The sequence below is a fragment of the Coregonus clupeaformis genome, chromosome 7 (assembly GCF_020615455.1).
Source record: "Coregonus clupeaformis isolate EN_2021a chromosome 7, ASM2061545v1, whole genome shotgun sequence".
Classification (NCBI taxonomy): domain Eukaryota; kingdom Metazoa; phylum Chordata; class Actinopteri; order Salmoniformes; family Salmonidae; genus Coregonus; species Coregonus clupeaformis.
The window spans coordinates 16,316,727-16,341,245 of NC_059198.1; the positions used below are offsets into that span (position 1 = coordinate 16,316,727).

The 24,519-nt window shown below is 45.7% G+C and overlaps 3 protein-coding genes and 2 non-coding genes across 10 annotated transcripts in view; 2 read left to right on the plus strand and 3 right to left on the minus strand.

Annotated features, from left to right (window-relative positions):
• The window catches only part of LOC121569909, a 33,638-nt gene extending 30,540 nt beyond the window's left edge, over positions 1–3,098 (plus strand). For both annotated transcript variants that reach the window (XM_041881237.2, XM_041881238.2), the window contains exon 17: positions 1,702–3,098. In XM_041881237.2, the coding sequence (XP_041737171.2) occupies positions 1,702–1,877 (176 nt within the window). In that variant the 3' untranslated portion in view covers positions 1,878–3,098. The remainder of the gene's footprint in view (positions 1–1,701) is intronic.
• LOC121569910 (ATP-binding cassette sub-family F member 2) lies at positions 3,005–12,579 on the minus strand. Of its 2 annotated transcripts, none has more exons than XM_041881240.2 (15): positions 12,496–12,579; positions 10,730–10,879; positions 10,286–10,498; positions 9,735–9,917; positions 9,212–9,383; positions 8,695–8,790; positions 8,505–8,607; positions 7,564–7,659; positions 7,303–7,422; positions 7,001–7,090; positions 6,795–6,905; positions 6,637–6,699; positions 4,599–4,727; positions 4,037–4,240; positions 3,005–3,562 (listed from the first exon to the last, which is right to left on the minus strand). In XM_041881240.2, exons 2-15 carry the CDS (start codon positions 10,869–10,871, stop codon positions 3,446–3,448), a joined length of 1,839 nt encoding a protein of 612 aa, XP_041737174.1. In that variant the 5' UTR covers positions 10,872–10,879; positions 12,496–12,579; the 3' UTR covers positions 3,005–3,445. The 2 variants fall into 2 exon arrangements, with proteins under 2 accessions (XP_041737174.1, XP_041737173.1); XM_041881239.2 differs by having other exon boundaries at positions 10,730–10,894; positions 12,496–12,534.
• Positions 6,470–6,604, minus strand: LOC121570857. The gene has a single exon (XR_006001595.2). It is a non-coding gene; the product is annotated as a small nucleolar RNA SNORA84 (small nucleolar RNA).
• Positions 9,027–9,109, minus strand: LOC121570856. The gene has a single exon (XR_006001594.1). It is a non-coding gene; the product is annotated as a small nucleolar RNA SNORD100 (small nucleolar RNA).
• Positions 12,580–13,251: 672 nt separating the features above from the next.
• Positions 13,252–20,534, plus strand: LOC121569908 (chondroitin sulfate glucuronyltransferase). Of its 4 annotated transcripts, none has more exons than XM_041881232.2 (5): positions 13,252–13,693; positions 14,288–14,533; positions 15,786–16,386; positions 16,589–16,771; positions 17,973–20,534. In XM_041881232.2, exons 1-5 carry the CDS (start codon positions 13,470–13,472, stop codon positions 19,242–19,244), a joined length of 2,526 nt encoding a protein of 841 aa, XP_041737166.1. In that variant the 5' UTR covers positions 13,252–13,469; the 3' UTR covers positions 19,245–20,534. The 4 variants fall into 4 exon arrangements, with proteins under 4 accessions (XP_041737166.1, XP_041737167.1, XP_041737168.1 ...); XM_041881233.2 differs by having other exon boundaries at positions 15,822–16,386; XM_041881234.2 differs by having other exon boundaries at positions 13,252–14,533.
• Positions 20,535–24,519: the final 3,985 nt, after the last annotated feature.

The window sequence follows — 24,519 nt, forward strand, 5'->3', positions numbered from 1 at the left end:
CTCTGTACTTTTGCACCCTTCATCTTGGTCATCCCCAAAGCCAACACCTCCTTTGGCCGCCATTCCTTCCAGTTCTCTGCTGCCAATGACTGGAACGAATTGCAAAAATCTCTGAAGCTGGAGACTCTTATCTCCCTCACTAACTTTAAGCATCAGTTGTCAGAGCACCTTACCGATCACTGCACCTGTACACAGCCCATCTGAAATTAGCCCACCCAACTACCTCATCCCTATATTGTTATTTATTTTGCTCTTTTGCACCCCAGTATCTCTATTTGCACATCATCTCTTGCACATCTATCATTCCAGTGTTAATACTAATTGTAATTATTTTGCACTATAGCCTATTTATTGCCTTACCTCCATAACTTGCTACATTTGCACACACTGTATATATATTTTCTGTTGTATTTTTCTGACTTTATGTTTTTTTACCCCATATGTAACTCTGTGTTGTTGTTTTTATCGCACTGCTTTGCTTTATCTTGGCCAGGTCGCAGTTGTAAATGAGAACTTGTTCTCAACTGGCTTACCTGGTTAAATAAAGGTAAAAAAAAACATCTTTCCCTCGATCCTGACTAGTCTCTCAGTCCCTGCCGCTGATAAACATCCCCACAGCATGATGCTGCCACCACCATGCTTCACCGTAGGGATGGTATTGGCCAGGTGATGAGCGCTGCCTGGTTTCCTCGAGACGTGATGCTTGGCATTCAGGTCAAAGAGTTCAATCTTGTTTCTCATGGTCCTTTAAGTGCCTTTTGGCAAACTCCAAGCGGGCTGTCATGTGCTTTTTTACTGAGGAGTCACTTCCGTCTGGCCACTCTACCATAAAGGCCTGATTGATGGAGTGATGCAGAGATGGTTGTCCTTCTGAAATGTTCTCCCATCTAAACAGAGGAACTCTGGAGCTCTGTCAGAGTGACCATCGGGTTCTTGGTCACCTCCCTGACCAAGGCCCTTCTCCCCCGATTGCTCAGTTTGGCCGGGCGGCCAGCTCGAGGAAGAGTCTTGGTGGTTCTAAACTTCTTCTATTTAAGAATGATGGAGGCCACTGGGTTCTTGGAGACATTCAATGCTGCAGAAATGTTTTGGGACCCTTCCCCAGATTTGTGTCTCGACACAATCCTGTCTCGTAGCTCTATGGACAATTCCTTCGACCTCATGGCTTGGTTTTTGCTCTGACATGCACTGTCAACTATGGGACCTTATATATATATATATATATATATATATATATACATACAGGTGTGTGCCTTTCCAAATCATGTCCAATCAATTGAATTTACCACAGGTGGACTCCAATCAAGTTGAAGAAACATCTCAAGGATGATCAATGGAAACAGGATGCACCTGAGCTCAATTTCGAGTCTCATAGCAAAGGGTCTGAATACTTATGTAAATAAGGTATCTGTTTTTTATTTGTAATACATTTGCTAACATTTCTAAAAACCTGTTTTTGTTTTGTCATTATGGGGTATTGTTTGTAGATTGAGGATTTGTATTTATTTAATCCATTTTAGAATAAGGCTGTAACGTAACAAAATGTGGGAAAAGTGAAGGGGTCTGAATACTTTCCAAATGCTGTAAGCTCTCTAATACATATCTATAGGTCCCACTCATTATCCTCCAACACTCCCATTGAATCCTAGTATTTAGAGGTGAAAACCTAATATACCTTTTTTTTGTGTCCGTTTCCCTCAGGACTGAAGTTCCTGAAGCGCATGCGTCTGAGCCAGGTGAATCTGGACGGCTCGGGCGTGACCCTGTCGGGCATCTCCAACCTGATCGCCTCCTGTCCCCACATCACCAGCATCCGGGCCAGCAACCCGCGAGCCATCCCCCCTGACCAGGTCTCCGACGACGGTGACAATCAGTAGAGGGATGAGTAGTGACCCAGCCCTTTCTGATGAGGCTTGGGTCAGCTAGCTAGTAGCTTCCGCTGCGCTCGTGGTATCAGACCCATGTTTATGCATCCAGCTGACAGGCTCAGCATAGTCTGGGTGAAGAGAAACCTAGCTCTAACTGCACTGCTTCAACAGTGGCTAGTGGCACTAATCGCTCAATCACAAGTCCACTGTAATTGCTGTTGAAACCTTAGAAGGGTGCCTTCTTGTGCTTCTAAAACGAGAGCCTCTAAAGGTCTAGATGGGATCCCTGCTCCCTGTAGTTAATCACAACCCCCATTAAAGTTATTACGATGATGTCTCAGATAAGTGTGCTATGTAGATCCCGGTGTAGGGTTTAGTTGTCCCTAAACGCTTATCTTGGGTCAGTTTTGCATTTCCCCCACTAATGGTTCAGTTTAGGATTGGGGAAGGGAAAGCTGATCCTAGATCTGTACCTAAGGGAAACTTCACTCCAGAGTGTAGATCCCCCTGGGCCTGGCAGAGGTATAGTATGCATGATAACCAATCTACATAAAGCAAGGGAACTATGATTAGGAATAGATCAGGGATATAACCTTTATATATCAAAGCATGTTTTTCACCCAGATTTTTTCTGCCTGAATTCTCTAATGAATCAGTTAATGCTACTGAGGTACCATGTGAACTGCTACTAAAGAGGGCTATGATGATGTTCCATGTCCAGCATTTAACTCCAGTTCTACTTACTTCCTGTATTGTCCAAAAACTACATTTTGGGGGTGATTGAAGCCAAGGCAGGTTCTAACATTTCATTAGCCAGCAACTGGAAAGCTAAGCGTTGTTAGTGGTTATGGAGAGGTTGACTTCTCACAGCAAATAGTGGGCCATGATTTGGGTTACATATTGAGTGGTTGGGTTCAACAGCAGGAATCCAAAGCAACTCCATTCATAATGAATATAGTTTTGCTTCTCATGTTATGTTTCACAGATGTAAAATACAGTTTATTTTCACAAAATGTAAATGTTTTGGATAAGTGCACTGTATTCCCTACATTGTCAAAGGAAAATGCAGAATTAAAAGCTGCATTTTGGAATATGTTGTATTTGTTCAAAGACCCCAAAATATGAGACGGTAAGTATTCAATTGTCAATTCAGTCATTTATTCAGACAAACCATTATTGCAATACGTTAAATAAAAATAATACATCATTAATGCTCTTTTGCACAAATGACCTTCAAGCTGCTGCATTCATTTTTGGCTATGTTGTTAAACGTATTTGGAAAAAATATAACTTTTTCTATGATGATGGCTGCAATATGGAACGCGTTCCATTATGCACTTTGAGATGCTTCAGCCAATCAGAGTGCAGCCTGAGCTGGAGGCGGGTGGGTTTAGGGTGAAGTTGCCCTTAGAGGCTGACTTTGGGTCAGTTTTGCATTTTCCCCACTACTGGTTAGGATTTGGGGAGGGAAGCTGATCCTAGATCTTTACCTAGAAGAAACTTCACCCCGGGGCATTGAGGACTACTGTTCCACCACACAAGCACTTAGAGGTTTAGTGACTCAGATTGCAGGGGCTCTAGATGTCATGCGCTTGCTTGTCAATCTTCGATTTCAAGTGTTCCTTGTATGCCAGGATGTCTCTGTTCCATTTTGTGATGGTTTGCTTCTCACACACCCAGATCTCCTGAGCCACCTGAAAAAATATATAATAATGTTGGCGTCACAGCATTGGCAATGAACAAACCTCAATTGAAAACATGTTCCCTTTCTCTCTAATTCTATCCCTATTGTAATCTCGGAAACCCAGGTGCTCGATTAGGTTCTGGGGGAAGATGTATGAGAAAAGATACTAACGAGACTAGCCAAGTCTCCACCCCCCTAAATGGAATCTCTCAGCCAAAGCATGGGCAAAATGTCTCCTCCCTTTCTGAAATTCAAAAGATGTGCACACCTGCAAAATCGTGATTTGTACAAATGATCACGTCGTCACATCACACAGTCTGTTGACAAATGCTACGATACCATCCTGTGTTACATGCGTCTGTCCACGAGAGATTATCCATGTTGTAACTACCTGGCAGGGTCTAAGTCTGACTTTGTTGCACATTGGGCTATGTGATGTGAGGTATAGATGAGGGACCGGTCAGGGAGGATAGAATGGTGGTACCTGCTGGATGAGTCTGAAGTCGTGGCTGACCAGCATCATGCCGCCCTCGTAGTCGTTGATGGCGTCAGCCAGGGCGTCGATGGTCTCGATGTCCAGGTGATTGGTGGGTTCATCCAGGAAGAGCATGTGGGGGTTCTGCCAGGCCAGCCAGGCGAAACACACCCGACACTTCTGGCCGTCCGACAGGTTCCTGATCGGACTCACCTACGGGAGAGGACAGAGTAAGGACCATGAACATGAAGGAGTGCAAGTGCTTATGTTAAGTTTTTTATTAATTTTTTATTCCAGGAGGAAGATCAATCAAATTCCACCATCAAGTACCCACCAGTATACACCACAGGTTAACACTACAATGATTGTGGAGGATTAAAAGATGTTTGACAGGAACAGGTATTCCAACAAACATGGGAAAAGTTTAAAGTCACTATTCCTGTACTATCAATGACGATGACAACAATCATGCCAAAGTCACTTCAAACAGCGTTTCTATACCAGGTGAACAATCTGATTGTCAATGCTTCTCCAGTGGATCCTGGGCCCAGACCGAGCTCTGCGGTCTCACCTGTTGTTTTCCTGTGAGGCCGTAGCGGCCGATGATCTTCCTCATCTCCTCCTTCTCCTTGATCTCTGGGTAGCACTTCATCATGTACTCCAGAGGAGACAGGTCCAGCTCCAGCTGCTCTGTCAGATGCTGCAGATAGATGACACCATACAGGTATATTAGATACATTCAGATGCACTTTAACAAGCGGCTGCGGTCAGACAGACGCATGAACGCACTTGAAATGGATCAATTGTCCGTTTTTGGTCCATAAAAAGTTAAAGTCAAGTATTTTCGAACAAGCTTCGTATGTAAAAAGGCGGACATATTGTGAGATTTTAGAAGGACAATCATCTCTGTTGTCTGTCATCCGACAACGATAACTCCCATTGAAAAACCATTGACTCAATCCCAAATTTTCGGACACAAAATCCCAGCGTGTCGGCACCCTTACATGCTGACTACACCGCCCGCGTTGCGTGCGTGAGCGATGCAAAATAAATGTACACATACATGTTACTCAATCATTTCATCCAAACTGCTCATGCGCGTCAACGAACAAGCATCTGTGTACCCAGGCACTAAAATAGAACTTGGATCTATTTTTGACGCTTGACGCCCTGCAAGTCCCGCCTCTCTCATCTCCTCATTGGTTTTTAGGAGCATATACCCACGTGGGTGATTGAAAGATGAACTGAGGTCCACGCTCCAGTCAAAATTGGTTGCCAACCGCCATGTAAAGTCCATAGAATAATAAGAAGGCTGAAGGAGGAGAGATTACTAGAAACGAACTAGGTTTCCCCTTTTATCTGTGGATTAATTGTTGGAGAAGAGAACACACGATTTTGTGTGACTCAAAATGGGTCAAAATTATTTGAAGATCCAGAAAAAAAGGACCTTGTGCATTACAGGTAAAATAACCAAATGTTAATATCCCAGGACAAATTAGCTAGCAACAGCAAGCTAGCTAGCTAAATGTCCATGAATGTTTCATGTTAATGTTTTCTGTCCCCAAATTAATATATACTGAACACAAATATAAATGCAAGATTTTACCGAGTTACAGTTCATAGAAGGAAATCAGTCAATTAAAATAAATAAATTAAGCCCTAATCTATGGATTTCACATGATTGGGCAGGGGTGCAGCCATGGGTGGTCTAGGAGGGCATAGGCCCACCCACTGGGGAGCCAGGCCCAGCCAATCAGAATGAGTTTTTCCCCACAAAAGCGCTTTACTACAGACAGAAATACTCCTCAGACGATCCCGCAGGTGAAGACGCCGGATGTGGAGGTCCTGGGCTGGCGTGGTTACATGTGGTCTGCGGTTGTGAGACCGGTTGGACGTACTGCCAAATTCTCTAAAACGACGGAGGCGGCATATGGTAGAGAAATTAACATGAAATTCTCTGGCAACAGCTGTGGTGGACATTCCTGCAGTCTGCATGCCAACTGCACGCTCCCTCAAAACGTCAGACATCTGTGGCGTTGTGTGACAAAACTGCACATTTTAGAGTGGCCTTTTATTGTCCCCAGCACAAGGTGCACCTGTGTAATGATCATGGTGTTTAATCAGCTTCTTGATAATCCATCGACCTGACAGGTGTGGCATATCTTGGCAAAGGAGAAATGCTCACTAACAGGGATGTAAACACATTTGTGCACAACATTTGAGAGAAATAAGATTTTTGTGCGTATGGAACATTTCTGCTCATGAAAAATGGGACCAACACTTTACATGTTGTGTTTATATTTTTGTTCAGTATAGTTGGTTCAGAGTTTGTTTTGGTCCTGATCGCGTCTGATGTGGATGGACAAAATCAACATGCGCGCGATGGTACACGCGGACGCACACGCGTGCCCGGTCTAGTCAGCATGTTAGGCTCAGGCAGGTTTATGTCTCTGCAACCGGGCTATGGAGGCTACGGAGAGTTGAAGCATCCATGCATCAAATCGCAGAGTTTATTTATGCCTGTCAATCAAAACCCAGCGACTGGCATGGGATGGCCGTCTTTGGGAACCACCAGGCAATGTGTCATGTTACTACGTATTTTCTCCTACCTGGTGATATCGGCCAATCTTCACGTGAGAATGTTTCCTGATCATGCCGTCAGTGGGGAGGAGCTGAAGAGACAAAGAAAGAGAGGTGTATTACGGTATATGCCATACTGTCATTACTAGATGTTAAAACAAGACTTAACTGAAATGGCACCACCTACCTCTCCCATAAGGAGTTTGAGGAGTGTAGACTTCCCTGCTCCATTGGGCCCCACCAGAGCCACTCGCGTGTCCAGGTCAATGCCAAACTCCAGGTTCTTGTATATGTGTGGCTGGAGGAGGAATAGGCAGATTAGTGAATGAGGACAGAACATAAGAAATGAGCTCTCAGACTCCAATAAAAACCTGCTCATTGCTACATACTGACCTGGTTGTCACTGTATTTGAAGCTAACATTCTGAACCATGATAACAGGAGGGGGGATCTTTCCACAGGAAGGAAAATAAAATGACAGTGTCTATGAGAGGGAGAGAGAGATATGATTACCACCACTGCAACACTCAAATTAGCCATAGCGTGAATAACCTATTATTTATTTCTAAGAGTATACACTTCTTTGTTCAAGAGTAAACCATGAATGGCTTTAGAAAGATGCAATGGATGTGATTCAGTTCAGTACATAATATATTGCATCCACACAAACCACAAATGTTTCAGTGAGCCTCTTGCCTTGTCATCCAACACACGTTCAGTCAGCCCTGAGGCCACCATCTTCTGCAGCGTCTTCTCTTTGCTCTGGGCCTGTCGTGCCAGCTTGGCCGAGCCATGACCAAACCTGGCAATGTAATTCTACACAGCGGGTAGAGAGATGGTGTTGAGGATAGCACAAACAGACTGGCACTTAGGCTATCATACTTTAACAGTACAGGGGAATAATATTGCCATGTGGGGTAGCAGTACTCTGCACCGCCACAATGTAGCGCCGTCTACCTTCATGTGTGAGATCTGGTCCTGCTCCCAGTTGAAGCGTTTCATCTGGTTCTCTTCTAGCTCCTCCCTGGTCTTCACGTACTGGTCATAGTTACCCTTTGAAAAGTAGAATTTGTATGGTCATCCCACACCATTCGGTGAAGCCAACGGACACACTGTCTCGCATGCATAATTAGAAACAGGCCATAACCCCACGACCCCCTTCACCTCCCTTATAAGGTGTGATGAGATCACAGTTGGCTGTGTCTGTCCAGGACACTCTAGTGTAGGGTTTCTCAAACTGGTTGGCACCTTAATTGGGGAGGCCGGACTTGTGGTAATGTCTGGAGCGGAATAGGTGGAATGGTATCAAAAACCTGGAAACCATGTGTATTTGTTACCATTCCATTTGCGCCGTTCCAGCCATTATTATGAGCCGTCCTCCCCTCAGGGCCTCCACTGGTCCTGGGGCCCCCCCGGGTGCACGTTTTGGTTTTTGCCCTAGCACTACACAGTTGATTAAAATAATCAAAGCTTGATTATGAGTCGGTTATTTGAATCAGCTGTGTAGTGCTAGGACAAAAAACTAAACTTGCACCCAGGGGGGGCCGCAGGACGGGGTTTGAGAAACCCTGCTCTACTGCACAATATACATGGTTGCCTTCTAAGGGGTGACTCAATAGCCTGATGGAACAAGCATGATCGCTGCATTCACCATTCTTTTTCACTTCAATGTATGTGTATCTGTCGCCAGGTGTAACATGTTTATGTATTTTAAATTGCCAAATAAAATCTATCAACTAATCAATCAACTAAAACAATGGTGAAAGGAGCAAACCGGCTGGTTCCACCAAGCTAGTGACTGATTGCCCTTAGATAAACTGCTAAATAATAGTGTGGCAAAAGTGAATTGATCACGTCTGTTGAACAGGGGGTGAGTGAGCTCGCTGCTGTGTTATTACCGTGTAGTACTTGAGCTTCTTCTGGTGCAGGTGGATGATGTTGGTGCAAACTCCGTTCAGGAAGTCTTGAGAGTGAGAGATGAGCACAAGGATTCGCTTGAACCTGACAAGGGATCGGGACATTCAGCACATCTCAAATGCACATGACTACTAAACTGATTGACATTGATAGATGAAGAGGCACACTCACGATGCGAGCTCCTCCTCCAGCCATACACAGGCATCCAGGTCAAGGTGATTGGTGGGCTCGTCCAGCAGCAACATGAAGGGCTTGATGAACAGAGCTCTAGGAGGATGAAGAGTGAAAAGAAAACCATTTGTTACAGACATATTCTACTCATATTATTGCAATGTAAAGGTAATCTGAGATCTGACTGGGTAATAAACTGATAACTAGGTCATCATGTCCAGGCATCTGCAACCAGTAATGAAACCCGTCTACTATGTTCAATAACAATCTGACACTGGTTCCTAACACTTGCATTGACTCTGAAACAAACACTTTATTTTTGGTGTGTTGGCTCTATCTCAGTAATAAATTGGGTAACGATGGCAGTATCCTCACAGCGTTCAGTAGAGGGAGCCAGAATATCATCACCGACAAAACCAACACTGTCAACTGGTTAGGGGATGTTGAGAAGGCGTAGCAACCAACTCAACTTGCAGTACAGTGCATTCATCTTAAAGCATCACGTTAGATTTCCCACCTAGCCAGAGCCACACGCATCCTCCAGCCTCCGCTGAAGTCCTTGAGCTTCTTCTGCTGCATGGCGGCGCTGAAGCCTAGGCCGTGGAGGATCCTGGAGGCCCGCACCTCCGCCTTGTCTGCATCCAGCTCTTCCAGGCGCTCGTACAGCTCCATCAGCTTCTCACACTCAGCTACAGAGGGATGATGGGGGAAACTGTTTCAGCTACATTGTATATGTGGTCCTCTGTAGCTCATTTGGTAGAGCATGGCGCTTGTAACGCCAGGGTAGTGGGTTCGATCCCCGGGACCACCCATTCGTAAAAATGTATGCGCACATGACTAAGTCGCTTTGGATAAAAGCGTCTGCTAAATGGCATATTATATTATATTATATATGAATAGATAACTATTGTGCAGCTGGTTGTTTCCGGGAGAATACAACTAGGTGGTTTCAAACCATGCCCCAGTTACCTTTCATAAATTAAATGAAACTATAAGGTGGTGGTGCTTTGTCAAATAGATACAGTATGTGTTTCACTCACAGTCCTCGGCTGCCAGCCGCTCTGCCTCCTTCTCCAGCTGGATCCTCTCCTCGTCCACCTCCATCACACACTGCAGGGCCGTCTTGTCACTAGGGGCCATCTCCCTGGTCAGGTGGTAGATGTCTATGTGCTCGGGGATGGGGATCTCGCGGTGGCCGATGGCTGATAACAACATGGACTTTCCTGCCAAAGGGAAACGCCATACGTTAGCAGCGGCTCTCAAATACAATGCACACATCCACATTAAAGATCTATTACGATGCAATGGTAACATGCAAATGGTGATCAAATGACACTTAATAAAAACAGAGAGAAATGTGTCAGTGAGTGTCAGGTCACACTAAAGAAAATAAGACAGTGGAAAAAACACTATCACACACAGATGATGGCCTAACTCTTGTTGCCTCTAAATAAAAAATAACTTAGAAAATGTATTTTGTTTGAGTGCAGACCCTCTACAAATGAGAAATGGGTCAGTGAAAATCATTGAGGTTGTGGCCCCTGGCGTAGGGCCACGCCCCTATGTGACGACTTATGGTGGTACTACCTACCTGTGCCGTTGAGGCCGAGGAGGCCGTAGCGCCGTCCCGAGTTGAGCTCTAGGCTGGTGTCGGTCAGCAGCTCCTGACCGTGGAAGGTGAGCGACAGGCTGGCAATGTGCACGTCGGTGCTGTTGGGGTGGGACGCCAGCACCCCCGTCACCGCCCGTGCATCCAGCTTCTTCAGCTCAAACTCATCCAGCTCCTTGGTCAGGCTAGCCACCCCTGTCAATCACAATAGTCTGGTTGACTATATTAAGCCCAAGTAGAGTGTTAGCGTGCGGGTTAAAGCTGTCAGACACCGTGGTTAATGGAAGCCATTGGAATAGTGCTGAAAGATACTTTCCCTGCTGGGAATATGTCACAAGTTTAGAATAACTTCTATTCAACCAACCAGTGGACATAATAATCCAATACTGATTATTGATAACTTCAGTGCATTTTCACTCCTCTCACCATTGATGTCTGCTCCATTCTCCTGGCTCTCTGGCTGGTCGTTCTCCCCATTAAACTCATCCGTTTTCTTGGTACGCGCCTGGCGGGCCTTCGCAGCTTCCTTCTTCTTCGCTGCCTTCTTCTTTGCAAGATCTGACGGCATTGCTCGTCCTGAACCCCGGACACCAGCATCCAAAACAAGAAGAGAGCAACAAAAATGGACTGCCGAGTACTTAGCTGTGGACACTAGTGAATGACAAGAAAAATAGCAGCAATGTGTTGACATGACCTTGAAATTAGAATTCCTTTAGCTAGATTTAGAAGGAGACATGGACCAGAGCATTCTATTTACAGGACCATTGTGCAGAAGAGGCATGCACTGCCGCTTGAATTATGCCTTGTTTACATTGTGACGTATTTCATTCACTTTCACATTAACCATAACCACTCCGTTTGAATTTATCCAAACTCTGCGTCTTCTTCAGTCCGGCCAGAGTACGTTGAAGAAGAGGATGTTACCAAACCACTGAAGAAGATGAAAAGATGTGGTTTTCGACGATGGGTTTATGGAATAGCTAGCAACTTGTAAACAATTACCCATTCCTATAAGTGAGTGTATGTTAATACACATTGGCTGCTAAGCCAATTATACTTGACTGTTGCCTACCGTTTTAGTTTATTGTGATGGTAATGGCGTTCGTTTTAATTATAATTATTTGGTGGAGGTCACTAGCTACAGTATAGCCTAGCTCTTAGCTAGCTAGCTGCTCTGTAAACTAGATCGACTTGCTAGAAAGTTATAGAAACAAGTTGCGGAAAAATTAACTAAACAATAGGTTTCTCCTGTCTTGAATGAAAAGGTCATATTTTACAATCTCCCAAAATAAATGCAATCCCTGATCAGAGACAAGGCTCTCCTCCATCTTGTCTTGTGAAACCTTCCCTATGCTCACCCTCCATGTTGCAGTAGCTGACTAAACTCAACTCCAGGATTTACGATGGAGTTGAGAAGCGACTAGTGTGGGCGGACTGGAGCTCTGACGTCACATAAAATGTTTTTTTTTTTTTTTTACTACTGATTTCAGCACCCAAAGAATAGCCCGCAAGTACGGTCGTCACTAGTTACCACAGCCACAAAGTCATAATTATGGCTAAACCCCGCCTATTTCTAAAATGTATATTCTTGAATCTGATTCTAACCACACTGCTAACCTTTTATTAATAATACCAAAAAGCTAGTTTTCATGATTTTTTACAATATAGTTACATTTGACTTTGTGGCTGTGGTAACTAGTGACAAGTCGCAATTACAAAAAACGATGGCATTTTAAGTGACGTGGAGCTTCAGTCCGCCCACTAGTCGCTGTACAACTCCATCGTAAATCGTGGAGTTGAGTTTAATCCGCTATGTCGCAGTTGACGTCAAAAAACGCACTGAGGTTGGCACGGCCTAGCCCGGTTGCATTAGCGCAGCAAGCTATAAGGTTGCTTATGACGTGGTAGCTGGCGAATCTAGCTAACTAATCGGCTACGGTGAATATCAGACAAATGAAACTTTATGTGAAATTGCAATCAAAAGTTAGCATATCTAGCTAGCTCGCTCCTGACTGAGAGAGTCGCGCTAGCAGCAACGTGGTTAGCTGGCTAGGCTAGCTCGCGTTGTGCAACTCAACTTTCTATTTTTCGCGCCAACTCCATTTCAGAAAAATAGCTAAAAATGCTAAGCGGGTCAGGACAATATATTTTAATGAGTCCATCGCTTATTCTTCGGTGTATGGCTTTCTTACCTTGGTGACAGTCACACTACTTTCGGGCCGGCTTGCTGTCACTGAACTACTAACGACTATTCTGCTAGCAACACTAACGATGACGTCACTTTCTATGTTAATGAGGAAACCTTCAAAATAAAAGCCCGCATTTCAAAACATCTGAAGTTGACCAATTTATCAAAATATAGTATATTTTGATCATTGTCGATTTTTTATTGTGCTTGTAAGCAAATGCAACAAGGAATTTATGGGGAAAAAATGTAATATGTTCTTTAACATTATTTTAAACATTATTTTAAGACCACTATTGAAAAATACAATGTTCAGACTGGTTGTTGACAATATTGTGAATAAAAACTATTCTTTGCGCCTATGTAAAAGTAGGGTTGGGAGTACTAAGTAGGGTCTGTATAATCTATATTTGGTGTTATTTCATGGGGCACTGAATAATACGGAGTGTTGCTGGCCTTTTACTACACCCATTCCATAGGCCACAATGCAAATCACTGTACATTATGAACTAGGTTTGAATCACATACCCCGCCTCAATTGGGAACTTACTATGTAATTAGCTACAAACTTATGTAATTGCAGTAAAGTAAAGCATTCTAAATTGTGAACTCAACATTATGTACGCCCTGTCATTATAGCTGATAACAGATGTTCTGTGGCTAAGATTTATACTACTGACTGTCATTAAAGTTATCAATTTAGAGTTGAGTCACATAAAAGCTCACTGGTATGCGCTGGGGAAGCGCAGTGGAGCGCACTGAATCACATCATCATCAGATGAATGCAGAATGAGAAGCAAGATTTGCAGATAAGACCAAATGGCATATTCCAGTGCAGCGCACGCTTTCCAGAAAGTTTCTCTCGGACCAGTAGTTATTTTTATGAATTCATGAAGATCTGACAGAGATGCTTTTCAGTCTTGGAGGCGGTGAATTACTCACTTTGAGGAAGTTGCTCATGTTAGAGGAAAAAAGGTCGCCATGGTAAGCTACCTGGCTAATGTAGCTAGCCATCATTTGAAGAAAAGACATGATGTGTTTCTGTGCATAACTCTGACAGTGAATGTGATTGATCTCCGACAACCTACAGACAAAACATCGATAATTGCGACTGAATCAACTAAAATTGAGAGGAGAACGAAGGAGGGAGGACCAACACCGTTAGCTGATACCGATGCTTGGATGTTGGATGTTGTTTTGTCAGGGTATCTAAAATATGAATTCAACGTTGTAAATCCCTGGTTTGTTTTGAACTAGCTAGATAACGACAATAGTTTCATTGTATGTAACTAATTAGTACATTATTAGCCAGTCTATTAGCTAACTAAGAAAGTAATAGCAAGCCAATTGCAATTTGTTATTGCAGCTGGCTAGCTAACATGTTAGCCTGCTAGCTAACTAACTAGCTAGATCGTTTATTATGGGACAGCAGCCAATTGTTAGTACAGTAGGTATTGACTGCTGAAGAGTGGCAGTCAATAAAGCTGTCTGTCCACTGTCCAGTTATTCTCTAGTAAATGGCACTGATAAGGATGTAGTGAGCCATCTAATCCATGGTACAATAGTCACCAATAAAAACACAGCCAGGATTGTGCCAAAGTATATCATACTTTACTGAATCTAGCTTGAAAGTTGAAAGTGGTTGACACTTCACCAGAAGGGTCATTACACGGTTTTGGAACAGCATTCTGCAAATAATTATATAGAAAACCTCAGAGGAACGTAACATAACACTTTATTGACAACACCCAAGTCCACCGCTTCGCTATGCGTCTCTCCTCCTTCCTGGCCGTGTTCAGGCCTGCTCTTCCCCTTATCCTGGGGCTCTCTTTAGGATGCAGCCTGAGCCTGCTGATGGTCTCCTGGACCCAGGGAGACACAGAGGACTCGTGTCGAGGTGAACTGGGCAATGGGGGTCTCTTCATGGGCAGCAATAGGGGAGACCCACCAGGGGACCATAAAGGTGGTCCTGGGAATGAGGACTTCCAGCCACGCATCATACCATACCACAAGGACCCCAACAAACCACACAAGAAGGTCCTCAGGTGAGCATTTTGGGATGGATGCACAGAGGAATACTACATCCTATCCTAACATTAGATTTCAGAGACAGTTTGCAAATGGAAGACACTGCATCAATGTGTCTCAAAAATATATGCAGAGCTGTGAGCTGTCGGATCTCTTTTATGAAATGCTCTTTTATAACTGTGTTCAGAAAATATGCACCCCAGTGTGAGGCATATGGGTTGTATTTTCTGCTAACTAACGCTTATGCAACCCACCCACATTGCCAAATTCTTCATTGATATGTGAATGAGGCAAATCATGACGCTCGTTGCAGATGCATCACACTTTGTTCCAAAATGAAGGCATTTGTAGGTCACTGTCTGTTTGATTCCCAGGGATTTTTGTTGTTTGTTCACCTGTTTAATAGGCTTAAGCTTTTATCCCTTCATACTGGGTCTAAACCACTCTAGGGTGGATGCGCAGTAGAATATGTAGGCCCTACACTTTTAGGGAACAGAGAACACAATTTCTTAGGCTATACAAATGTAGGCTATATGAAAACGGTCCCCCCAAAAAGGGAAAGACATGGTCAATGCTATTAGACCACTGCTGACCTTCCACCTCTTTATAAAGATTTGTTCAAAAAGCCCATACGGTTTGATAATCCTACTGTCTCGCTTCTCTCCGAATCACCTCTTAAAGCTGATTATTGGCCGGGAATGGGATATACTGTAATTAAACAGTTAACCAAGTGTGTCTGAAGAGCCCACCATTTTAATGATCTTAGAATGTTTTCAAAGTACAGTCATGGGACAGAATGACTCAGAATGATCAATTTCATTGAAGTGTCTTTTATGAAAGGCCTAAACCTATCTGAAGAATTGTGATGCCTATTGAATATGACTATGATCTCCTTTGGTCATAGCCTAAATCCTTACTTCTTGCAGATGGTGAGAGTTAAGTCTAGACTGTAGAGTTCAACAATGAACCCAATGACATCCTCTTCCAGTACCTAGCCATCTGGACAAGAATGGGCACTAGGCGCATTCAAGACTTATATTTACCATGACATTTTTGTTTTTATCCAATTTGACAAGTACATTTTTTGCAGAAATAATATCATTTTAGTAACAACTTTGTATAAGCATATTATTGTTACATAGTACATTAGACAAGTAATTGCATAGTAATGGAGTTGAGCGTAAAAAAAAAAAATACTCAGTAAGATATGGCTGTTCCTTTTACATCGCTCAGCTCTGCTCAGTATTGAGTGAGTTTGATTTGAAACAGGGAAGGTCCCTCTGAACACCGCTCTCCTCTGATCAGGACGCGCTACATCCACACTGAGCTGGGCATCCGAGAGCGCCTCCTGGTGGGTGTGCTGACCTCGCGGGCCACCCTCAACACGCTGGCAGTGGCGGTGAACCGCACCGTGGCCCACCACTTCCACCGCACCTTCTTCTTCACGGGCCTGCGCAGCCCCAAGGTCCCCCACGGCATGGCGGTGGTGGCCCACGGCGACGACCGGCCTGTGTGGCTGATGTACGAGACGGTGCGCCACTTGCACCAGCACTACGGCTTGGACTACGACTGGTTCTTCCTGACCCAGGACGACACCTACATGCAGGCCGAGAGGCTAGCCGAGTTGGTGGGCCACCTCAGCGCTGGTCAGGACCTCTACATGGGCCGGGCCGAGGAGTTCATCGGTGGGGAGGAGAGGGCCAGGTACTGCCACGGGGGTTATGGTTACCTGCTCTCCCGGAGCCTGCTGGCCCGCCTGCAGCCCCACCTGGACACCTGCCGCAATGACATCCTCAGCGTCAGGCCTGACGAGTGGCTGGGCCGCTGCATCATCGACTACCTGGGTCTCAGCTGTGTGGAGGTGCACCAGGTAAACTCACAGCTGAGACATCGTTATAAAACATGTTTATAGAGTTGTTCAATAGAGTTTGCAATGATAAGCTGTCTATTTTATCAATGAGTCCAACGCTGATATGTCATCATGATTTACAGTACTTTGACTACACCCGTCAGTTGTCTCACCTGCGAGATGGCTAACATTTCCCTCCCCACTGTTTGCATGTGACCTACAGGAGATGACGTATCGCTACTTTGAGCTGGGGAAGAATGCAGACCCAGAGCGAGAGGACAGAGCCCAGTTTAAGAATGCCTTCACGGTTCACCCCGTGTCAGAACCCAGCCTCATGTACCGCCTGCACAAACGCTTTAGCCAGATCGAACTGGACTGGACCTACCTACAGATACAGCAGCTGCAGGTTGGTGTTGTTTAATGGGATTAGATATGCTCTCTCTATGCTTCGGGCTATTTGATGAGTTATCACTGGTGTTGGTTTGACTGTTTACAGGTCCAGTGTGCAAATGTTAAATATTTCTACATAACACACCAATTTCTACAAATCTACGCCTGGGCAGAAATTCCTATCTGATCCAATATGTCAGGGAGCCAGACAGTGACTGAACATTTTGTCAGGACATGATGTGATGTGTGAAATTCGTCATTTTGTGAACAATCTGTCAGTTTAAAAGTGTCAACATTGTAATTAAATTCAATAAAACTTTATCCCCTCAAGGGCAATTAAGAAAAGTATGTCAGTTTTACAAGTATCAAGTCACACAAAGTCCTCCACAGAAAATGGCCTACAATATACAACAGACTTCACATGATTCCCTAATAGCATACACCCCAAACAATACATAAATACAAAATATAATAAGCGTATTACACTCAGTGTACAAAACATTAGGATCACCTTCCTAATATTCAGTTTCACACCCCCACCCCCCCTTTTGCCCTCAGAACAGCCTCAATTCGTCGGGGCATGGACTCTACAAGGTTTCGAAAGCGTTCCACAGGGATGCTGGCCCATGTTGACTCCAATGCTTCCTACAGTTGTGTCAAGTTGGCTGGATGTTCTTTGGGTGGTGGACCATTCTTGACACACACGGGAGCGTGAAAAACCCAGCAGCGTTGCAATTCATGACACACTCAAACCTGTGTGCCTGGCACCTACTACCATACCCCGTTCAAAGGCACTTAAATATTTTGTCTTGCCCATTCACACAATGAATGGCACACATACACAATCCTTGTCTCAATTGTCTCAAGGCTTAAAAATCCTTCTTTAACCTGTCTCCTCCCCTTCATCTACATTGATTGAAGTGGATTTAACAAGGGACATCAATAAGGGATCATAGCTTTCACCTGGATTCACCTTGTCAATCTGTCATGGAAATACTTTTGTACAATATTGCTAATAATAACCTTATAATACGCTTTGAGAGACGCTGACCAAGGAGCAAGTCAAACCATTAAAGTTGAGCCTTAAAATAATGACCCTTAACATTGTTCATGAATATCCTAATACTGAAGAAAAAAATATTTTAATAGATGCTTATGGTACATGTAAACACTGAAAAGTTGTCTCATCATGGTTGTGTCTTCTGTCTTTTGTCCAGGTCCAGATCAACAACCTGAGTGAGCTGACCCCAGAGGGGAAGGTGGGGGCCACCTGGCCCATCGGCGTCAACCCCCCCTTCAGGCCCAAAACACGATTCGAGGTCATCAACTGGGAGTACTTCACCGAGGAGCACATTTACTCGTGCCCAGACAGCTCCCCCAAGTGTGAGCTGCGTGGCGCCGACCGGGCTGACGTGAGCGCCGTGCTGGAGACGGCTGTGGAGCGCCTCAACGAGCTCTACCAGCCCCAGCTGCGCTTCAGGAAACGGCATCTGCTCAATGGCTACCGGCGCTTCGACCCCACGCGAGGCATGGAGTACGTGCTGGACCTGGCCCTGGAGGCTTTCACCCAGAAGGGTCACAGCCAGGTCATCGCCAAGCGGGTCAGCCTGCTCCGCCCTCTCAGCACCATCGAGATCATCCCCATGCCCTACGTGACGGAAGCCACCCGGGTGCAGGTCATCCTGCCAGTCACGGCCCGCGAGCAGGACTATGTGAGCAACTTCCTGGACATGTACGTGATGAACACTCTGGACACGCATGACAACGTCCTGCTCACCTTCCTGTTCGTCTACGACCCCTTCGACGCCCAGCGGATCAGTCAGGCTGACGTGTTCGCCGGCATCAAGGCCATGATTGGCGAGGTGGAGAAGCGTTATAGCGACGTGAAGATCCCCTGGATCAGCGTGAAGACTGAGGTGCCGTCACAGGTCAAGCTGATGGACATCATCTCCAAGAAGCACCCGGTGGATACGCTCTTCTTCCTGGCCTCGGTGTGGACCGAGGTCAACGCCGACTTCCTCAACCGCTGCCGCATGAATGCCATCAGCAACTGGCAGGTGTTCTTCCCCGTCCACTTCCAGGAATTCAGCCCGGCAATTGTGTACCGCGACCAGCAGCCCTCAGCTGCCTCCTCCTTCACTGCCGAGGCGCTGCGCGATGGACGCTTCGACCGCCACGTCTTCGAGGAGGCCTGCTTCTACAACGCCGACTACATGGCTGCGCGCACCAAGATGGCCGCCGACATCCTGGACAACGATGAGCTGCTGGAGAGCATGGACGTGTACGAGATCTTTGTGCGCTACTCGGGCTTGCACGTGTTCCGGGCGGTGGAGCCGGCGCTGGTGCAGAAGTATGTGCGGCGGGCGTGCAACCCGCGCTTCAGCGAGGACATCTACCACCGCTGTGTGCTCAGTAACCTGGAGGGCTTGGCCTCGCGATCCCACCTGGCCATGGCCCTGTTTGAGCAGGAGCAGGCCAACAGCACCTAGAGGGTCTAGTTGGGCTCTTCCACTGCAGCACTGGTGTCACTCCAGACTTTTCTGGACCAGGCCTCAGAAGGCAACATCTTTGGGCCAAACACTGGTGCAGAGCCTGACAGTGGAAATGCACCATACTGTAGGTCTACCATCTAGAATGACATGGTGCCTTTGGCCTTTATGAACCTCAACCACACTGCCTAGACTTTTGGAGTAGGCATATTATGGGATGCTTAATCTTTAAACAGATCCCTAAGGACCAAGGAATAAGGACCCATGTGCAATCTTAGGCCTGCGAAGACTGAGGAACAATGTTACAACATGTATTCCTGCAAACTGTGTGTGCAGGCTGCCAGAACTCTGTGCTTTCACACAAATGGTAGGCCAAGGGGAGGCTCTACTCGGAGGTGATGAATGAACAATGAGCAACATTGATGTCTGATTAGGGCTGGGTGGTATACCGTATTTTACTATGTACCGGTACTGATGCTAGGACCAGTTAGTTTTTTTACTTTATCTTCTATAACGGTATTTCAATGTTTGGTTTGTTAAATGTGATACGCCACTCCGGCTCGTGTAATGTCAGTTTTTATAGTTTACTCCGTTTGCTACTTGAGCTGTCTCTTTCCTCCTGCATGCCACTTCCCCATGCGCTTCCCACGCCAAGCCCTGCCCCCTTTCACTGTTGGTTGTCAATGTGGTGCCGTTCACTCTGTCTGCATGGTCAGATGCAACAAGATGTTGGTGAAAATTATACTGATTTCCACTTTGCTTCTTAATATAAATCCACAACAGTTCTATAATGACATTAGTTTATGTATATTACAGTCCGCAAACCAGTAATTTGTAGTTTCTTAGCAAGTTGTGGCTAAAATAAATTGTGTTTGGGCTAATAGCTAGTTAGCTGACTAGCAAGCTAGCTAAATGTACTCAGAGAAAACGTAGCTAGCTAATACAGCCTGATACCAGTGCTGGTGTAGGCCTAGATCAGTATGTTGTTTGTGAAAAAGTATCTTCTAAATCAGAGCTGAATAGGCGATGCATGAATATGTTAGCTAGTGCTAGCTAGCTACATGACATAAGAGGAAATATGTAGTGTAACATTAGGGTTCCCTGGGAAACACTGACCAACACTTTGGTTCCTACCCTGTCACAATAATTCCTCCCTGGCTTTTTCATTCATTGTCATGTCAAACAACAATATATTCAAAGTACTGCCCACTATATTCCCGTGTAGCTCAGTTGGTAGAGCATGGCACTTGCGCTTGCAACGCCAGGGTTGTGGGTTCGATTCCCACGGGGGGCCAGTATGAAAAAAAGAAATGTATGCACTCACTAACTGTATGTCGCTCTGGATAAGAGCGTCTACTAAAAATGTAAAAATGTAAAAGAAATCCAACTATAGAATTAAAATAATCATTCTATTTCCATGATTCCAACAGTTCACCAATTAATTAGGCCTATATTGTTTTCCCGTATCATGCAGCGCTACGTGGCACAGTGTGGAAATGATAACAAATTAGTGCAGGAAATGCAGAAATATCGTGATATTATATTTTGGCCATATCGCCCAGTCCTATGTCTGATGTTTTGTTTTACCTTGAGAAAACCATCATGAGCTATATATCTTCCTTCATGACTGTGCTGATTTATGATGCTAATACTGGAATTAAAGAGAATTAAGTGTCTTATGTGTCTTTCAATTGGCTCAGTATGTCGAACCTGTAGAGAGTGTGGTTTGTTTCATGTGGACATGTGGTTGGTTTCATTCCCTCGACATATGGACTAGCTGGCGAGTAGCTATTAGCAACGGTATAGTTGTTTCACGCCTGAGAGTGCCTATAATTACGCCAGCTGGCTGCCTACAATAATTACATACAATAATTGCCTACCATTCAGCTGTTTTCTAACCTCATTGTCTGAACCGTTAACGTTAGGTAGCAAGTGGCTACTGCGCTTGAAAATTAGCAAGCTTGTTGCAACCTGGATAGCTACTTGTAAACAATAGCTGGAATGACCGAGCGAACAGACGCGAACTGGCTGAGTCAATTCAGTGGCTAGCTTTGCACTTGGCTAGCTAACAGTAGCTGCTAGGGGTAAGTCATAACCTACACTTGTGTTTTGTTTTTTACATATTGATAGCCCGAGTCGCTCAAGGAATTCGGGACATGGGTGACTAGTTAACGTTAGTTTGGCTCTCTCTGTGTATTCGTGCCGTGAAAGGAGAGGTTCTTCTTTGTCTGAAAGCAATGGCTAGCTAGTTTGCTAACTATTCTAGCTAGCTAACTAACTAGCTATTAGCAACGGTATAGTTGTTTCACGCCTGAGAGTGCCTGTAATTACGCCAGATGGCTGCCTACAATAATCACATACAATAATTGCCTACCATTCAGCTGTTTTCTAACCTCATTGTCTGAACCGTTAACGTTAGGTAGCAAGTGGCTACTGTGCTTGAAAATTAGCAAGCTTGTTGTAACCTGGATAGCTACTTGTAAACAATAGCTGGAACGACCGAGCGAACAGACGCGAACTGGCTGAGTCAATTCAGTGGCTAGCTTTGCACTTGGCTAGCTAATAGTAGCTGCTAGGGGTAAGTCATAACCTACACTTGTGTTTTGTTTTTTACATATTGATAGCCCGAGTCGCTCAAGGAATTCGGGACATGGGTGACTAGCTAACATTAGTTTGGCTCTCTCTGTGTGTTCGTGCCGTGTGTTATGACGAGGTGCCCGGACGTTTTTCACGGAATAATACTGCACCTGGTTAGCTAGCTGAATAAACTAGGTTAGTCTATTCCTAGAAAACATTGAACCGCTGTAGTTTACAACAATTATAGTTTCTGAGGTGGAAGTTGGGAGAGTTATATTTGGGAGTTGTGGCTCTCTCCTTTCCCAGATGTTTAGTTCATTTTATTCCAATCTCCTCTGCATTATTGTAGCCATCTGCTGCAGCCTGTCACCTATGCCTCTGCCTATCCCTGTTCTCTCCTCTCCGCACAGGCTACACAAACGCCTCACACCGCGTGGCTGCTGCCTCTCTAACCTGGTGGTCCCTGCACGCACGACCCATGTGGAGTTCCAGGTCTCAGGCAGCCTCTGGAACTGCCGTTCTGCTGCCAACAAGGCAGACTTCATCCCAGCCTATGCTACCCTCCAGTCCCTCGACTTCTTGGCGCTGACGGAAACATGGATTACCACTGAAAACACTGCTACTCCTGCTGCTCTCTCCTCGTCTGACCATGTGTTCTCGCATACCCCGAGAGCATCTGGTCAGCGGGGTGGTGGCACAGGAATCCTCATCTCTCCCAAGTGGACATTCTCAATTTTTCCCCTGACCCATCTGTCTATCTCCTCATTTGAATTCCATGCTGTCACAGTCACTAGCCCATTTAAGCTTAATATCCTTGTCATCCAGGTTCCCTTGGAGAGTTCATCAATGAGCTTGACGCCTTGATAAGTTCCTTTCCTGAGGATGGCTCACCCCTCACAGTTCTGGGGGATTTCAACCTCCCTACCTCTACATTTGACTCATTTCTCTCTGCCTCCTTCTTTCCACTCTTCTCCTCTTTTGACCTCACCCTCTCACCATCCCCCCCTACTCACAAGGCAGGCAATACGCTTGACCTCATCTTTACTAGATGCTGTTCTTCTACTAATCTCACTGCAACTCCCCTCCAAGTCTCCGACCACTACTTTGTATCCTTTTCTCTCTCCCTCTCCTCCAACACTCTCTCTCTCCCCTACACAGATGGTAATGCGCCGTCGCAACCTTCGCTCTCTCTCTCCCGCTACTCTCTCCTCTTCCATCCCATCATCTCTTCCCTCTGCTCAATCCTTCTCCCTCCAATCTCCTGATTCTGCCTCCTCAACCCTCCTCTCCTCCCTTTCTGCATCCTTTGACTCTCTATGTCCCCTATCCCCCCGGCCGGCTCGGTCCTCCCCTCCAGCTTCGTGGCTTGATGACTCATTGCGACTCACAGAACAGAGCTCCGGGCAGCTGAGCGGAAATGGAAGAAAACTAGACTCCCTGCAGACCTGGCATCTTTTCACTCCCTCCTCTCTACATTTTCTTCATCTGTTTCTGCTGCTAAGGCCACTTTCTACCACTCTAAATTCCAAGCATCCGCCTCTAACCCTAGGAAGCTCTTTGCCACATTCTCCTCCCTGCTGAATCCCCCCTCCTCCCTCTCTGTGGATGATTTCGTCAACCATTTTGAAAATAAGGTTGACGACATCCGATCCTCGTTTGTTAAGTCAAATGACACTGCTGGTCCTGCTCACACTGCCCTACCCTATGCTTTGACTTCTTTCTCCAGATAAAATCTTGCGACTTGTGACGGCAGGCTGCCCAACAACCTGCCCGCTTGACCCTATCCCCTCCTCTCTTCTCCAGACCATCTCCGGTGACCTTCTCCCTTACCTCACCTCGCTGATCAACTCATCCTTGACCGCTGGCTATGTCCCTTCTGTCTTCAAGAGAGCGAGAGTTGCACCCCTTCTCAAAAAACCAACACTCGATCCCTCTGATGTCAACAACTACAGACCAGTATCCCTTCTTTCTTTTCTCTCCAAAACTATTGAGCGTGCCGTCTTTAGCCAACTCTCTTGCTATCTCTCTCAGAATGACCTTCTTGATCCAAACCAGTCAGGTTTCAAGACTGGTCATTCAACTGAGACTGCTCTTCTCTGTGTCACAGAGGCTCTCCGCACTGCTAAAGCTAACTCTCTCTCCTCTGCTCTTGTCCTTCTAGACCTGTCTGCTGCCTTTGATACTGTGAACCATCAGATCCTCCTCTCCACCCTCTCCGAGCTGGGCATCTCCGGCGCGGCTCACTCTTGGATTGCGTCCTACCTGACCGGTCGCTCCTACCAAGTGGCGTGGCGAGAAGCTGTCTCCGCACCACGTGCTCTCACCACTGGTGTCCCCAAGGGCTCAGTTCTAGGCCCTCTCCTATTCTCGCTATACACCAAGTCACTTGGCTCTGTCATATCCTCACATGGCCTCTCCTATCATTGCTACGCTGACGACACACAACTAATCTTCTCCTTTCCCCCTTCTGATAACCAGGTGGCGAATCGCATCTCTGCATGTCTGGCAGACATATCAGTATGGATGACGGATCACCACCTCAAGCTGAACCTCGGCAAGACGGAGCTGCTCTTCCTCCCGGGGAAGGACTGCCCGTTCCATGATCTCGCCATCACGGTTGACAACTCCGTTGTGTCCTCCTCCCAGAGTGCGAAGAGCCTTGGCGTGACCCTGGACAACACCCTGTCGTTCTCCGCTA

Excerpts from the sequence above, each read along its gene's own strand:
- LOC121569908 (XM_041881232.2), top strand. The coding sequence starts at position 13,470 with ATGGTAAGCTACCTGGCTAATGTAGCTAGCCATCATTTGAAGAAAAGA. Across the intron at positions 14,534-15,785 it reads CCACACAAGAAGGTCCTCAG|GGAAGGTCCCTCTGAACACC; the intron begins GTGAGCATTTTG and ends GATTTGAAACAG. Across the intron at positions 16,387-16,588 it reads GCTGTGTGGAGGTGCACCAG|GAGATGACGTATCGCTACTT; the intron begins GTAAACTCACAG and ends TGTGACCTACAG.
- LOC121569910 (XM_041881240.2), bottom strand. The coding sequence starts at position 10,871 with ATGCCGTCAGATCTTGCAAAGAAGAAGGCAGCGAAGAAGAAGGAAGCT. Across the intron at positions 10,499-10,729 it reads GAATGGAGCAGACATCAATG|GGGTGGCTAGCCTGACCAAG; the intron begins GTGAGAGGAGTG and ends TGTGATTGACAG. Across the intron at positions 6,700-6,794 it reads TCAAACTCCTTATGGGAGAG|CTCCTCCCCACTGACGGCAT; the intron begins GTAGGTGGTGCC and ends TTGTCTCTTCAG.